Raw genomic sequence first — 13,762 nt, forward strand, 5'->3', positions numbered from 1 at the left:
TATCTGCTTGTTGATTCCTAATTACATACTGTCATGTTTTCCTCATCCTTCTTTCCCGCAAGAACATCTCAATCCAACATTACATTATATCAATACGCCCTCTGAGACCGAGGTTCATTTCTGCAGCCTTCCAATTATCATGAGCCAGCAAATATAGCCGAAATATATCAGAAAGGTTTTCTGTAGAGGATCTGCTGTTCAGAACATATCAACTTCGACAGCAAGATGGGTAACGGTCTATCGTCAGCATTGGACCCTACTCAAGGCAAAGGTGTGAGTTGTTACTACAGATGATTTCTCTATTGTTACAGGGTGTTGAAAACAATTTCAGGTCATATCAGTCCCTGATGGGTACACGACACCTCCGTGGCCGTCCCTCTACCTCCCGACTTTAGACTCCACTGTGGAACAGCGAGGAATCTTCTTATATGAAGCTGAAGGTTCGTTATCAAGATCTCTTGTGGATCTATCTGGATTAACATTCGTTGCAGCTATTTGGCGCTTCACATTATACTGGACTATACTTCTCGTCTGCTCGCTTTTCCTCATTTGTGCCCTAATGGCCTCCTTCACCCTCTTATTATCCCTGACAGTATTTCGCTCCCCTGATCCTCTACCTCTAGTGCCGAAGTCAGATGATTCCAAAAGCAACGAGACACCGCCCTATCGCACCACTTCCCCCAATACAGGCGCTTCAGCGACATCATTCTCCACACCCCTATTCAAACGTCATCGACCGTTCGAAAGGCCCAAAAGGAAAAAGCCTCCATTTTGGCCAGTTATACTACTACCGATTGTAATGACAGTTGCTGCTGGGATAATCTCGATCATCAGCAGTACTATTGTTGGGTTTGCGTTGGCAGCAATCTATTCAGCAGGAGGTTTCAGCATGTCGACGTGAGTGGCGTCTGTATGTCCTGATGTTAGGGTGCAACTAATCGTTGAGTAGATGGGTACCCTTTCTGTGGGCACTTATTCAGGCTCTTGTCCTTGTTATATCGTGGGTAACCCTTTTGTGTCCTTGCAATGTATTCAGCGCTGACTTATTCCTGCAGGAGTTATTCAACCCTCGCGACAATTCTTTAATGTACCAGTATATTATTATCCCTTATTATTCCGCTGTATCTTTTCAGTATCGGAGGTAGCATCACTCTCTGTTGTTGATCAGTCGACCAAACGCACCGTCTTCAGACAATTCCAGGACGTTGTCGTCAGGACAGTCTTGAGTGATGATCTTCAGAACCTTAAGTGTAATCGAACATGCATTAGTTGTACAACTACATATCGTCCGTCTGTTCGACCGCCCCGATCAATTGGATTAATCTTCTCTAATCCTTGCTAGCATTCTCCGACTTGACACCCTCGGGTTCCTCCTCTTTAGAGACCCCTGGCTTTTTCGTATCGTCCGACTTTTTCTGTGCTTCCTCCTTCCTCTTCTTCAATTTTGTCACTAGAGGCATGAGAAAAGTCGTTAGCTCAATCCCTCTTTTGGCAAACACCACAGCTGTCTGATGAATACACGTACGTTCACGTGATATGATGTTGTTGTTCGTGTATCCCTCAGGGAAAATATCCACGATCTTCTTGTACAACCGGCTCTTCAACCCCTGTTCCGTCCATTCTTTCCCGTTCTTCGCTCCGGCGGCATGCCAGTCTCTACAAATGTTCAATTTAGCTATCATTCCACTGATCCAACCATGGGTTGAATTTCAAAGTGAACATTATACGTACGCCCCCTTCTTGATCAATTCCGTGGTCACACGCAAGTTCTCAATCAGCTGCCAAAAAATATCACGCATCTCTGAAGTCCAAACAAATCGTCTCTGGGGCTCAGGGGGACGGATATCCTCGGGTTTTGGTGCAGGTTGGGCACTGCTTGATGGGTCTGTAACGTCAATAAGAGGTGGTGAGATATGTGAACCAAAAGGGTGTTTTTCGTCTGCGGCACGTCAATGACCTGTGTTAAGAGGCATACAGCTCACAAAAGATGAAAAATACTTACCCCAAGCTGCAACTTCAACTTCCCAGTCCCGTTTGCTAGTCTCGTATTTCTCAATCCACATCGCACTATCCTTGTCGATCTCCTCTTTGAATTGTCTGATGCCTTCATCCTCGCAATCTTGAAGCCACTTGAGATACCCTTCGTAAATCAATTTTGTCACGAGTTTCTACGTATATTTGTCAGCCATCCTTCGCTGGAAATTCAAGGCCCAATCATCAAGCCAGGAGGCGAGATCTGTAACGTACTCGAAGAGTGAACACATTGTAAGGGTAGACACTCTGCAGACATATCGCAAAGCCCTTGTCTTCCGATGTATGGTCGAAGACATCAAACACGTCGTGTTGGTACGCTATGGTACTAGCGCGCTTAAGGGAAGGCTTGAGGTGTTCTGGGAACTTCGATCGGTTGGCGTGATCCCAATCATCTATATCATCTGTCAGCCTCGGGTAATGTAAGACGTGGCAGATCGTTAATTAGCATACATTCGAGAGACTCTAAACGGAGGGCCAATAAGGCTCGAGCAACTTCTTGAGGGACAGCAGGGTAAGGCGGAAGATACTAAATAGACCCGTCAGTAAACGCTAAAATTATGGCAAAAGGGGGACGATCATAAGCATACTTTGTCATGGCGAGAGGCAGTTCTGAACATGACTCTATCAACCGGAGGCTGCTTTTCCAAGTCTCGCTGGAAAAGTGACTGCCACAACACTAAGGCTTCGTTAGTGACATGCCGCCCCATAGTCGATATCGAAAACCCACCATCATTATTATCATCACCATCATTTCCCCCAGCTGTGTCCAAGTTTGGGGTCACAGAAATCGGTCCGTCCTGGATATCTTCGTGGGATGATGGATCTCGCAATCCTTCACGTGCACGAATTCGAGCTAAGAGTGAAGCAGCTAACGACGTACGTGGCGCTTTGGGTTCAGGAGATGAGGGTGCCCCTTTGCTTTTAGCTTGGTTAGATTTAGGTTTGTTGCTGACGTTGCGCTTTTTCAGGGGAGATCTAATTAAAGAGTCATGAGTAAAACTGGACTGAGGATTAGAAAAAAAAAAACAAAAAAACACGTACTCTTTCATCAGTTGGAGTGGACCGGAATGAACAAAGAAGCCTTCCCTCGCCGGCCGGGCGTAATGAGTGGGAGCATCAATCATGATTTCGGAATCGTCTATGAAAGGATCTTCCAAATCATAATCCGTAGGCCTCTTCTTCTACAGCTCCAGTCAGATATGTCAAATGAATCAATAGTCTCGCATCGTACCTTCTTCGTCTTCTTCTTATCCCCGTATTTCTCCTCCAACTTCCTCGCGATCTCTTCCGGATCCTCGTCAGCGAATCCTATCCCCAAAACCCCTCCAGTCGATGATCCCGCCACAGGTGAACCATCAATCTCCATACCCTCCTCAGTCAACCCGGACATTCCGGCCGCTCCAGGAGTCATGGTCCCAGGCACTGATCCAGGCAAATCATCTACCACTCCAACTCCCCACGCTACGCAAAGCCCATTCGCCCTAGCATCATCTAGGATATTCCATTCCATGGTCTCACCATTTTGGACCAGTGGTCTCTCCAGTCGGATCGTCTTCATAGGAGGCGGGGGAGGAGCGAGGTCTTCGTCCTCGGATGGTGAACGGAGACGAGCTCGCTTTTTCTTTTTGGGGACCAGAACGTTTTCGGCGCCGTCTGTTGTGGGGAGGGTTTCAATAGGTTCGGTTGGAAGGGTGGTGGGCATAGAACCGGGCGATGTAGGCTCGGTTTTCACGACGGGGTGGAGGGTGAAATGGGGTGAACCGTCTGGACCATCAATGGCGATGATTTCCTGTAGGGGTGCTTGAGAACCTGGCTAGCAGACGGTATGATGCACAGAACTTACGTGTGATCCTTCAAGATCCTCACTTTCGTCGCCATCACTCTCATCTTCCTCTTCCTCTTCATCCTCCTCTTCATCTTCATCCTCACTACCAGATCCTTCCTCTCCATCTTCCTCTCCTTCACCTTCAACTTCAGCATCTCCTTCCGGATCTTCGACATCATTTTTCTCCACCCCATCCTCTACAGCTTCTCCCAAGGTTCCTAAAGGTTCTTTTCCGGAGCCCATGCTGGGCTCTAAAGGTCTTTCGGACCCTTCGACCGAAACAACTGCCGCGTCGACCTGCATCCGTTCGGTGACTTCTTCATTTGTGGTGATCGTGGAGTTAACACTGACTTCAGCCGTCTCTGTGTTCTTTGAAATAGCCTCTTGTACGACATCAGGGGTGTCTACTTCTACGAGCTCATTCTCAGCCCGTTCTGCCTCCTTCTCCGCATGCACCATTGGGTCAGCTGTCGGCGCCTCCATTGTCGTCGTGAAGGCGATGCTTTGAGGACAGGAAAAACAATGTTCTGCTGATGTTTCCCGGAAATTCCCTTGCTGTCTAGTCTCAGTAAATAGAAAGATGAACGTGAATGTGGCCTCAAGCAAAACAAATATGGTCCGTCGGTTACGCAGTGCAGAACGCTAACTTCCTCCGCTAAAGATCGAAGTTCCTTTAATTGATTACGTAAATTTGTTGTCAACAAACAACAACAGCAAATCCGCGCAGAATCAACAAGAATGAACGAATGAAGAAACTGGCCTGCAATATGTTCGGTTTATCTCGCAACAGGTCAGCCACTTCTTCGAATTCGGTCAGTTTTACTTATACCATCATCCCATGCTCTTATCAGAAACGTCTGAGGAACCGTTCCATTGCTGTTCAAATGACAGGTACTTCCTTCCTCCCGATGATAGAGTCATCGATACGAAGAAGGTATCATCTGAAAATCCCGAAGTAGATCATCCATGGTTGAAGGCTGTTCGGGCTTGAAACATACAAAGATGACCGATAAACAAGAGAGTCCTGGCGGATAATTGTTTCCCTTCCTTGATGGTATATCGTCCGCCTTGGATGGTCAGTTGAGATAATTTAAAGAGGAGATATGGTCCTGGAAAACAGAAACTTTGATCGTGGAGGATATAAAGACCTACTGGTAGCTATTTGTACCTTTTGATACTGTAGATAATAAAGAAGATATAGCGAATATCAAGATCCTTGTACGTAGCTGGCATTTTCCATACATCATATCCATCTTATTATATTCATACATACATTACTCGCCACCATTGGCCCCCTTCCCCTGGCGCGACCTCCACTTCCACAGATTTTGCCACATGCTGCCTATCTTCGCCTCCTCACTCAACTGCGTAAGGGTTGCACCACCGTCTTGTTGGAGCGTTCCGAGGTATCGTCTGTTTGGGGATGAAAAGCCGTCGACATTTTGAGCTTGACGTTTTGTTTCTCCCAAAGATCCTTTCTGGTCGTCGGCCGCATGCCCGATATCCATCCATGTCAGTGAGAGAAAAACAAGCAGGCAGAGAGGCCATCCTGTGGACCTTCTCATCATAGAAGTCTATGATGGCCTGCTGTTCGACATCCTCCAGATTCCGAAAAAAGAAAGTCGCAAAATAATACACCGAGTCATGTTCGGATATATCGACATTGTCGATTTTCGGAGCCACAGACAGAAGAAAATGCACCTGGTCAATGAGTTAAAATCGGTCAGTGTAAGTCTCTCGGCGCAATTCTCAACATCCCACTTACGATTGAGGACACGTACATGATGGTGGCTACGGAGGAGGCGGTCGCTTTTGACCTCTGAGCGGTGGTCGGTGCTCCATACCGGCTGTTTTTGTTCAGCGTGGCTGGGCCTAAATTTAACACCTGCAAGACCTATCACCGTTGTTGCAGTCAGTATCAAACTGCGATAGGAACTGAACACTCATTCGGGCTACGTACAAGTCCACATTTGAGAAATGATCCTCGATTGACACAAAGACATGAGAGTTTGTTGTTAGGCACGGTGTCGGATTCAGAGGAGAACGCTTCGCGCCTATATTTCGGGTATTGAGTTTTCCGATCCGTCCGTTCACCTTCCAAAAGCAGAGTTTAGAGCGAATGACCGTGTGTATTCATGCTATATGTGACCATTTCATTCAGAGATGCTCTTCCCTTTCTAATTTCTAACTGCAGCTACTATGATTATTCCTTCTTCCATACACCGCATCCAGTCTGTACATACCCCTCTTAGAACCCTCCGCACAACCTCGTTCTTCCCAGTATTAGCACCCGCGCACCCCGCCTCGATCACTGCCAGAAACGTATCCCGTAGAATGTTTGCCGCTTCCACTTACAGAGATAATCAGTTAAAAACCTTTGAGAACCAGAGTAAACTCCCAAGGCTGCCTGTGCCAGATTTGGAAGCTAGTCTGGAGGGGTACCTTCAGAGCCTGGGACCGTTACTGGAGGAAAAGGTGGGCTCTTGTTTCTTTCTTTTTTGGGGGTGATAAGTGTCATGTGATGTTTCTGAAGCTTGTCATCGCGTGTGTTTCGTGGAACATGGGTGTGCTTACGAGCTTGTTTAGTATGACAAAGCTAGTTTGAGTAACGAAGTTGAGAAACGACGATTGTATGTTAAAGACTTTGCTTCAGCCGGAGGACTGGGGCGAGTTTTGCAAGAACGTCTTAAAGGTATGTACTAATACTTCATTACTTAAAAGCCTTCAGCTGAATAATGAGATGATAAGACCTTGATCATGTATCCCCCAACAACTGGCTAAATGATACACTCTGGCTTGCGCTCGCTTACCATACCTGGAGAGCTCCGCTGCTGGTCAACTCGAATTGGTGGCTATGCTTTGCCGAAGATCCGCTTAGCCCTCCTCCGCCTTCTCTACCTTCTTCTACGAATGAATCCAATTCCATGGGCGCTCAAACTGCTACTATCAAAGTTCCCAACCCTAGCCCTCTCACGGACGTCCCGGCAGGCGGTCAAGGTGGTGGTAAAGAGTGGCTCGTGTCAGGCTCAATCGATCCTCCTGTGCAGTACGAAAAGGTCGTAAAGAAGGAGTGGATTACGCCCTGGCAAATTCGGCGTGCGGCTTGGATCGCTAGGCGATTTGCAGAGTTTAGGACGAAACTGGAGAGACAAGAGATCAAGCCGGATGAGATCAAGGGAGTCAAGTTCTGTATGAACCAGTATGCCAAGTATGTCGTTTCTTTCTAGCTTGTTAGTCTATGATAAAGACTAACACGGACTATAGCATGTTCAATCTCTCGAGGATACCTTTACCCAACTGCGACGCTTTTTCGAACCCTTCTCCACTCTCAACGCACCTCTCTCTTCTAGTGGATGATTACTACTACGCTATCGACATTTTTTCCCCACCTTCTTCCTCTGCCGACGGTGTGCCAGAACCACTCCCTGCTGGGGAAATTGAGAAGAGATTCCAAGCGGCAGTGGACGATGCTAAGCGAAGGAAACAACGTGGGGAAAGGGCTGTGGAGGTTGGTGTATTGGGTGCTGATGATAGAGATAACTGGACCAAGGTCGGCTGAGCCATACCAAACCCCGTAAGGAATGATCGAGCTGATATGGTATACAATCGCAGAACCGAGAGCGCCTCTTACTTCTCTCACCCTCGAACCGCTCTACCCTGACTTCTCTCTCAACGTCTCTTCTCGCCCTTTCACTCGACCCTTACACACTCCCATCTGTGCCTCCTCCCTCTGGCGACCCTCTCCGGCTTCCGGCTGTTGACGCTCAAGTGAGAAACTGCGCCACAGGCATAGACGGCGGTAGAAACAGGTGGTTCGATAAAGCTGTTAGTGTGTTGGTAGAGACAAGCGGCCGGGCGGGGATTATGGGCGAGCATTCCCCGGTGGACGCATTGATTCCTAGTATCGTGGTCGAGTATGTGCTGGATAAGCCTGTCGATGAGTCCCAATTCAAGACTTCTACGCCGGTAGTGGTAGCCACGGGAAAGGGTGGTGAAGGGTGGGAGAAGCTGGATTGGGCTGTGGATGAGACTATCTTACAGGAGATTGAGCAAGTCAAGCAGAAGAATCAAAAGTTGATTGATGACTCTGATGCAAGTCAGTTGTGGTGGGGCGAATACGCTTCAGAATGGATTAAGAAAACTGGTTAGTAGTATCATCTTGCCATCTAATATTTCAAAGCTGAAATAGTCTGTTAGCCAAACAAGCACCCGACGCATATATCCAGCAAGCTCTCCAGCTTGCGTGGTTCCTTGACCAAGGTTATCCTACGGCCACTTATGAAACCGCCTCTACTCGTACCATGCTGCACGGTCGTACGGACGTCATCCGCTCGCTCACATCCGAATCTCGTGCATTCGTCAAGGCCATGACCAACCCCGAAAGCACCGCCGATGAGAGATACAGGCTTCTGAGCAGCGCTTGCCAGGCGCACAATGCGCTTACTAAGAGGTCCTCCAGTGGGCATGGGTACGATCGTCATTTGATGGGTCTTAAGGTCCAGTTGCGAGCGGGCGAGACGCACCCCTTGTTTGAGGATGAGGTGTATGCAAAGAGCCAGGAGTGGAAATTGTCCACAAGCGGGTTGAGCGCTGGTGGGAAATTCACGGCGACTGGATTTGGGGCTGCTTGGCCCGATGGATATGGGATCAATTGTGAGCGCTGTGGCTATCAAATGAAGGGCTGTGAGTTGACAATGTGATCAGACATGGCAGGCCCGCATTTGATCAAGTTTGGGATTGAGAGTAAATTCTCGTGCGAGAAGACGTCTACGCAGCGGTTCAAGCATAATATTGCGCAAGTATTGCGGGATATGCGTGCTGTGTGCGAGGCGGTGGGCGGAGTGGATGCATCGCGGGCCAAGTTGTAGCAGCAGCAGAGTAGCAGTATATACAGCAAGATGTATTGGGTATGGGTTATGGAGTGAATGTGATTGGACGACGCGGAAAGTGCCACAGTCGGAAACGCCGGTTCTGCTGACACTCCAGCTGCATTGTGGTTCGTCGCCGCCATCTCTTAACACGTCTCCCTATTTCATCCTTGTTCTTTCCATCTTTCTCCACCACATTACAATGCGCCATCTCACGCTCATCCGCCCCGCTCTCCAGCCCATCGTGCCCCGCACCTTCGCCCGCACTTTAATCACAACCCCTCCCCGCCTCCTCGCCACTCCCTCAAACGATACCGGCCCTCAACATGTCACCCCCGGCCCGCCCAAATCTCCCAACCCTCTTGATACAGCTACCCAGAGCGCCATTAGCGCCCAAAAATACCCAGACTACTCTACTGGCCCTTCTGCCATTGACAAGGCCTCTCAGATCTTGTTCTTGACCGAGATTGTGAGGGGTATGTGGGTTGTGCTTGAGCAATTCTTCAGACCACCGTATACTATCATGTATCCCTTTGAGAAGGGACCTCTTTCAGCGAGGTTTAGAGGAGAACACGCTTTGAGACGGTACCCCAATGGCGAGGAAAGGTGTATTGGTAAGCTGGTTTAAAAGTTCCATGTCGATAGTACAAGGACTGACGAAGAGGCAGCGTGCAAGTTATGTGAAGCTATCTGCCCGGCGCAGGCCATCACCATTGAATCTGAGGCTCGTGAAGATGGATCTAGGAGGACTACCCGATATGGTATGTCGCCTTTTTTGTTGCTTTTCACTGCGCAAGTCGGGTGCTAATTCTGAGAATAGATATTGATATGACAAAGTGCATCTATTGTGGTTTCTGCCAAGAAGCGTGCCCCGTTGACGCCATTGTCGAGAGTATGTTAATTGACAAAGTAAATCAGGAGATTCTACGCTGACAGATGAAAAAACAGCACAAAACCAGGAATTCTCTACCGAAACTCGAGAAGAGTTGTTGTACAACAAGGAGAAGCTTTTGTTGAATGGTGACAGGGCGGAAGCGGAGATTGCTGCCAACCTCCAGTCTGAGCACGTATGTTTCACTTTTCTCATCACTGCTCTGAACCTAGACTGACAGTTTGCCGCAGTACTACCGCTAGATTAATAATACACATTGCATATCATTTAGGGTTTGGAGGACAGCATGTGGGAGTGGGATGTACATGCGCAATACCATGGATATAAAATGTATCACAATTACGCTCTACAATTGTCGTGCTCGCAACGCGGTGTGATTTCTAGGCGCATGCGGTGAAGACGGAACACGGCAAAAGGTGAAAGGTAACAACAAGTTCCGGCGTCAAATATTTATCACGTACACGATCGGCACGTCATCCTATTGGGCGAATCAGCTCGACCCTATCGACCAATCGCGTCAAACGCGAATGGGAGGAATTCCTTTTACTGACCACTCCCAAAAACCAGGTTTCGTGTCTTCTCTGTGCATTTCATGCATGCTTGACTGACCACCTAGCGATATATGAGCTAATCCTTTGGCGGGTATACATTGCTTTTTCAAAATACCCACTATGCACACTGTCCGCGTATACTTTGCTCCCGACCATCCGCGGTTTCGCGTCTTTTTCGTCTGGAATACTTTGCTGGAGCCTCAACCATCCGGAAAACTGCTTTTTCAGCTTGTTTGGCGGTACCGACTGGCTAGGGTGGAGATGGGAACAGGGATGAGGGTCTGATTCGGTGTATGATGGTGGAGCAGCGGCGTGTTGACCGCTTGCTGTAAGGGTGGAACCTGCGTTCAAAAAATGAAAAGTATACCAACTCTTTCCCCCGTCGAAAACGCTGGGGTTCAAGCATGGCGGTAATCCAGCTGGATCCCTACCCAACACAGCCGTCTTTTCCGGCCTCGCAAGCTTGCTGCTTGTTCCTGTGACTTTTGCGCCCTCGCCCCCGCCCCCGCCTGACTGAGACGGGGACGGAAAAGATGACGAGGAATGGAAACTAGAATAAGCAGGCAAAGAAGGGAGACTTTCGGATGCAGACGATCCAAGAGATTCAGCTTGTTTTTGGAGTTCGGCCAAGGTGGGTACTTGAGGGATGATCCGTGGGCCGGCGAGGGTGGTGAGGGAAAGGGCTGTAAAGAGGGACGGCATTTTTTATCACCTCTTTTTCAGGTCCAGCGTCAGGACGTGGGAACTTGCTTTATGTGATTAATAGTTGATGACAGAACGGCTGTGTTCTTGACTATGATTGTTTTCCGTTCCAGAGTCAAGAGAGAATTGAGAGACGTGGAAAGATGAGTTTTACGAGCTCTTTTAACAAGAACATCTCATCGCACTGTCAGACCTGCGTGTTCTCAAAAAACTGTGCAAGGAGGTGTTGAGACAAGGGACCGGTCCTACGTAATATGCGTTGTCTCTTACATATCGGCAGCCTTACTTCAAAGGATGGGCCAGCAAATGAGTCGAGTATCGTCAATAAGCAATAGTCTGCAACAACAACCACCCCCCAAAAGCTCCTCGTTACTCAAAGGACGACCAGAGAACAAGATCTCATTTCTAAAATCGATGAACGATTTGGTATATAGATGAAGATGACCACTAGGGTGATAATCAAGATATGCAAGGTATTGACGTTTTTATACAACCCAAAAAGCAAACGAACAAAATATAAAGCAAGACGGCTTCCCTTTCTCTTCACAAAACTACGAATCTAATAATCTGGCATCTCTCTCATAACCAACCTCTCAAAATCCTTTTCTCTCCACCCATCACTTTCAATCATCCCAAACAACTTTCCTTCATCCAGCCCAAACGCAGTCAACGTCCCATCAATCCCTTCCTGCACAAACGTCTCCCCTCTCAACTTTGCTCGCTCCCTCTCCCTCTGAAGAATCGCCAACGACGCCGGATTATGTCCCTCCAGCACGGAGAGCACTTCTTGTTTATCGGGGTAGTACAGCCTCGGCTCTAGGTACCCAAAGATTGCCAATGCTGCTCGAAACACAAACCCATCACCGTCCAACATGATCTGGTCCCATAACCGGCAACTAGACTCAAACCCGACTTGCTCGACTAGTAGGCTGCGGAACCAGTTTTCGGGGACGCCGACGCCGAGGGCTTTACAGTTGGCGTAGATTTTGGGGTATCGGTCCGCCTGGAGGTTTTCGAGGATACGGTAGTAGGCGGAGATTTCGGGGGAGAGCGGGGTGAAGAATGCGCGGAGGAGGGGGCGGGAGAGGATGTTGAGGAGGGTGAGGAAGGCGGTAGGGGGTGGGGAAGCGAGGAGGAGCATGGCGCAGAGGAGGTTTATGTAGGGTGCCTATTCGGACCGTCAGATTTCTTTTTTTTTATTTTTTGAAAAGAAAATAACTTGCATATCCCAATCCTTCATCTGACCTGAAGACCAGCCATGCACAGATCAATTCCCTCAGATCGTCTCGGAGTGGAGAACCTCTTGTAAAGACTTTGAGCGTGACGAGTGTGTTATCCATATCGCCTTCAATCGTTTTCAACAGATCCGGTGGGAAACGGTTGGTAGCGAGACCTTTACGGGCACGGGCGAGGTACGTTTTGTATATATCTACATGGTGGGGGGGGTGAGCAACGAGAAAAAGGCTAGGATGGCGACGTACCCTTGGATAAAGCCAGCGGATTACCTACGGCCATACTCCACGCTTTCCCCCTCAAATGGCTCGGCACGCCTTCAAACCACAATTTCCTCAACTCTTCATTCTCCTTTACCTTTTTCGCCGAAAAATCCTTTTCATCCGAAAGTAATTTCTCCCACTTTGGGGCTTCGGCCGTTAACCGCTTCTCCTTCTCCAAGCGTCTTATTTCTGCTTGCTTCGCGAGGACTTTTTCGTGTTCCCTGGCGTGGCGCATCATGTCTTCCCATTGATGCAGGTGGGTGACGTCTTCGATGCGGTCTTTAGGCGGGAGCCAGGAAGGTCGGGTGTGGGAGATTACTTTTTCAAAGGTCGATACGCCCTTGGCGCCCAACGCTGGGGTGTGCTGATGTGTTTGTCCTGGGGAGTGTGAAGGGTTGGCAGAGGTAGATCCCTGGGATGCCTGTGTCGCGTGCGTCCCGTTGGAGGCGTTGGAGACGGTAGAGAGACGCTTGGAAGAACTTGGACGTGGAGAGGTGGGAATAGGCCAGGGAAATGGATGAGGTGGGGGAGCAGCCCGTCGCGGAGGTGTAGCTGTCGACGCTCGCCCGGGGATCCCTTGTCCGTTATGTCCGTCATGTGTGGATGGAAGAGGTTCAGCGCTTTGTGAAGAATGGGGCGGTGGGTGTTCAGGCAATTCGCCGCGGGCGGTTTGGTGTCCATCGCTTGACATGCCGAACCCGCCCCATGATCTCCGCTTCTTCACTGATTTTGGGGACAGCATCTCGCGGGGCGAAGAGGGAAGAGGGACAGTGGGTACCTCACGCGGAGGCGTGGAAGACAGAGGGATTGATTCGAAAGGCGCAGAGAGATCACCATCCTCTGCGTCGATACCATTACCGATTGCGTTCCCCTCGAGTATCGGAGGGAAATTTTCGTGTTCTAGAGCATGGAGCGATGAAGGCGATGCGTTTTGAAAGGATAGCGTGTACGAAAGTGCTGACCGGGGCGAAAGAGTTGGAGACGATGTGGACGTGGGCAGAGGCACCTGTCTTGGAGATGGCTGAGTGCCGTGTCCATGACCGTCGGGTGCACCGAATGAGCGGGGGCTGGAAGACGGGGAGCGGGCGGGGACGCGGCCGTCGGGCGGGGTGTCCGGCTGTGCGGGATCACTGGCTGGTGTCATGGATGCCCATGTAGCTTCTGTCCGAGTCAGCGTTCGATGTCAATTCGATGTAAACAACAGATACACCTCGCACGAAGATTCGGCCTGGCGGATGTGGTGTCCCGATCGCACCCCCGACTCTCCCACTGACGACGGCAGCGAACCGGCAGCCGAGCATGCAGAGCGAGTGCATGGGAGTGCGATGCATGCATGCCATACGGGCCATGCATCGCCACATACATAGAGCGTATCTTTGGTGCATGCATCGCGT

General features: G+C 49.4%; 6 protein-coding genes across 6 annotated transcripts; 3 read left to right on the plus strand and 3 right to left on the minus strand.

The window, feature by feature from the left end:
• Positions 1–46: 46 nt before the first annotated feature.
• Positions 47–1,275, plus strand: CNL05740 (hypothetical protein). Its single transcript, XM_024658201.1, has 5 exons — positions 47–273; positions 332–440; positions 492–897; positions 950–1,000; positions 1,056–1,275. Exons 1-5 carry the CDS (start codon positions 226–228, stop codon positions 1,084–1,086), a joined length of 645 nt encoding a protein of 214 aa, XP_024513870.1. The 5' UTR covers positions 47–225; the 3' UTR covers positions 1,087–1,275.
• Positions 1,262–4,482, minus strand: CNL05750 (expressed protein). The gene is made up of 11 exons (XM_024658202.1): positions 3,878–4,482; positions 3,266–3,823; positions 3,076–3,215; positions 2,762–3,009; positions 2,622–2,710; positions 2,485–2,560; positions 2,248–2,426; positions 2,003–2,168; positions 1,732–1,939; positions 1,526–1,656; positions 1,262–1,450 (listed from the first exon to the last, which is right to left on the minus strand). Exons 1-11 carry the CDS (start codon positions 4,340–4,342, stop codon positions 1,329–1,331), a joined length of 2,382 nt encoding a protein of 793 aa, XP_024513871.1. The 5' UTR covers positions 4,343–4,482; the 3' UTR covers positions 1,262–1,328.
• Positions 4,483–5,085: 603 nt separating this feature from the next.
• CNL05755 (hypothetical protein) lies at positions 5,086–5,802 on the minus strand. Its single transcript, XM_024658841.1, has 2 exons — positions 5,625–5,802; positions 5,086–5,560 (listed from the first exon to the last, which is right to left on the minus strand). Exons 1-2 carry the CDS (start codon positions 5,640–5,642, stop codon positions 5,216–5,218), a joined length of 363 nt encoding a protein of 120 aa, XP_024514671.1. The 5' UTR covers positions 5,643–5,802; the 3' UTR covers positions 5,086–5,215.
• Positions 5,803–6,007: 205 nt separating this feature from the next.
• Positions 6,008–8,812, plus strand: CNL05760 (carnitine acetyltransferase, putative). The gene is made up of 7 exons (XM_024658203.1): positions 6,008–6,334; positions 6,446–6,551; positions 6,608–7,067; positions 7,124–7,409; positions 7,472–8,003; positions 8,057–8,512; positions 8,564–8,812. The coding sequence occupies exons 1-7, from the start codon at positions 6,059–6,061 to the stop codon at positions 8,725–8,727; spliced, it is 2,280 nt and encodes a 759-aa protein (XP_024513872.1). The 5' UTR covers positions 6,008–6,058; the 3' UTR covers positions 8,728–8,812.
• Positions 8,813–8,910: 98 nt separating this feature from the next.
• CNL05770 (conserved hypothetical protein) lies at positions 8,911–11,907 on the plus strand. Its single transcript, XM_024658204.1, has 5 exons — positions 8,911–9,341; positions 9,396–9,488; positions 9,548–9,619; positions 9,676–9,794; positions 9,850–11,907. The coding sequence occupies exons 1-5, from the start codon at positions 8,930–8,932 to the stop codon at positions 9,859–9,861; spliced, it is 708 nt and encodes a 235-aa protein (XP_024513873.1). The 5' UTR covers positions 8,911–8,929; the 3' UTR covers positions 9,862–11,907.
• Positions 11,288–13,538, minus strand: CNL05780 (hypothetical protein). The gene is made up of 3 exons (XM_568111.2): positions 12,354–13,538; positions 12,096–12,301; positions 11,288–12,040 (listed from the first exon to the last, which is right to left on the minus strand). The coding sequence occupies exons 1-3, from the start codon at positions 13,510–13,512 to the stop codon at positions 11,432–11,434; spliced, it is 1,974 nt and encodes a 657-aa protein (XP_568111.1). The 5' UTR covers positions 13,513–13,538; the 3' UTR covers positions 11,288–11,431.
• Positions 13,539–13,762: the final 224 nt, after the last annotated feature.

This window comes from Cryptococcus neoformans, assembly GCF_000091045.1.
Source record: "Cryptococcus neoformans var. neoformans JEC21 chromosome 12 sequence".
Lineage (NCBI taxonomy): Eukaryota > Fungi > Basidiomycota > Tremellomycetes > Tremellales > Cryptococcaceae > Cryptococcus > Cryptococcus deneoformans.

Excerpts from the sequence above, each read along its gene's own strand:
- CNL05740 (XM_024658201.1), top strand. The coding sequence starts at position 226 with ATGGGTAACGGTCTATCGTCAGCATTGGACCCTACTCAAGGCAAAGGT. Across the intron at positions 274-331 it reads ACCCTACTCAAGGCAAAGGT|GTCATATCAGTCCCTGATGG; the intron begins GTGAGTTGTTAC and ends AAACAATTTCAG. Across the intron at positions 898-949 it reads GGAGGTTTCAGCATGTCGAC|ATGGGTACCCTTTCTGTGGG; the intron begins GTGAGTGGCGTC and ends ATCGTTGAGTAG.
- CNL05750 (XM_024658202.1), bottom strand. The coding sequence starts at position 4,342 with ATGGAGGCGCCGACAGCTGACCCAATGGTGCATGCGGAGAAGGAGGCA. Across the intron at positions 3,824-3,877 it reads AGGATCTTGAAGGATCACAC|GAAATCATCGCCATTGATGG; the intron begins GTAAGTTCTGTG and ends GCACCCCTACAG. Across the intron at positions 2,169-2,247 it reads ACAATGTGTTCACTCTTCGA|AAACTCGTGACAAAATTGAT; the intron begins GTACGTTACAGA and ends AAATATACGTAG.
- CNL05760 (XM_024658203.1), top strand. The coding sequence starts at position 6,059 with ATGATTATTCCTTCTTCCATACACCGCATCCAGTCTGTACATACCCCT. Across the intron at positions 7,068-7,123 it reads TGTATGAACCAGTATGCCAA|CATGTTCAATCTCTCGAGGA; the intron begins GTATGTCGTTTC and ends CACGGACTATAG. Across the intron at positions 8,513-8,563 it reads CGATGGATATGGGATCAATT|ACATGGCAGGCCCGCATTTG; the intron begins GTGAGCGCTGTG and ends CAATGTGATCAG.
- CNL05770 (XM_024658204.1), top strand. The coding sequence starts at position 8,930 with ATGCGCCATCTCACGCTCATCCGCCCCGCTCTCCAGCCCATCGTGCCC. Across the intron at positions 9,342-9,395 it reads TGGCGAGGAAAGGTGTATTG|CGTGCAAGTTATGTGAAGCT; the intron begins GTAAGCTGGTTT and ends ACGAAGAGGCAG. Across the intron at positions 9,620-9,675 it reads CGTTGACGCCATTGTCGAGA|CACAAAACCAGGAATTCTCT; the intron begins GTATGTTAATTG and ends ATGAAAAAACAG.
- CNL05780 (XM_568111.2), bottom strand. The coding sequence starts at position 13,512 with ATGACACCAGCCAGTGATCCCGCACAGCCGGACACCCCGCCCGACGGC. Across the intron at positions 12,302-12,353 it reads TCCGCTGGCTTTATCCAAGG|ATATATACAAAACGTACCTC; the intron begins GTACGTCGCCAT and ends CCCACCATGTAG. Across the intron at positions 12,041-12,095 it reads CAGATGAAGGATTGGGATAT|GCACCCTACATAAACCTCCT; the intron begins GCAAGTTATTTT and ends CGGTCCGAATAG.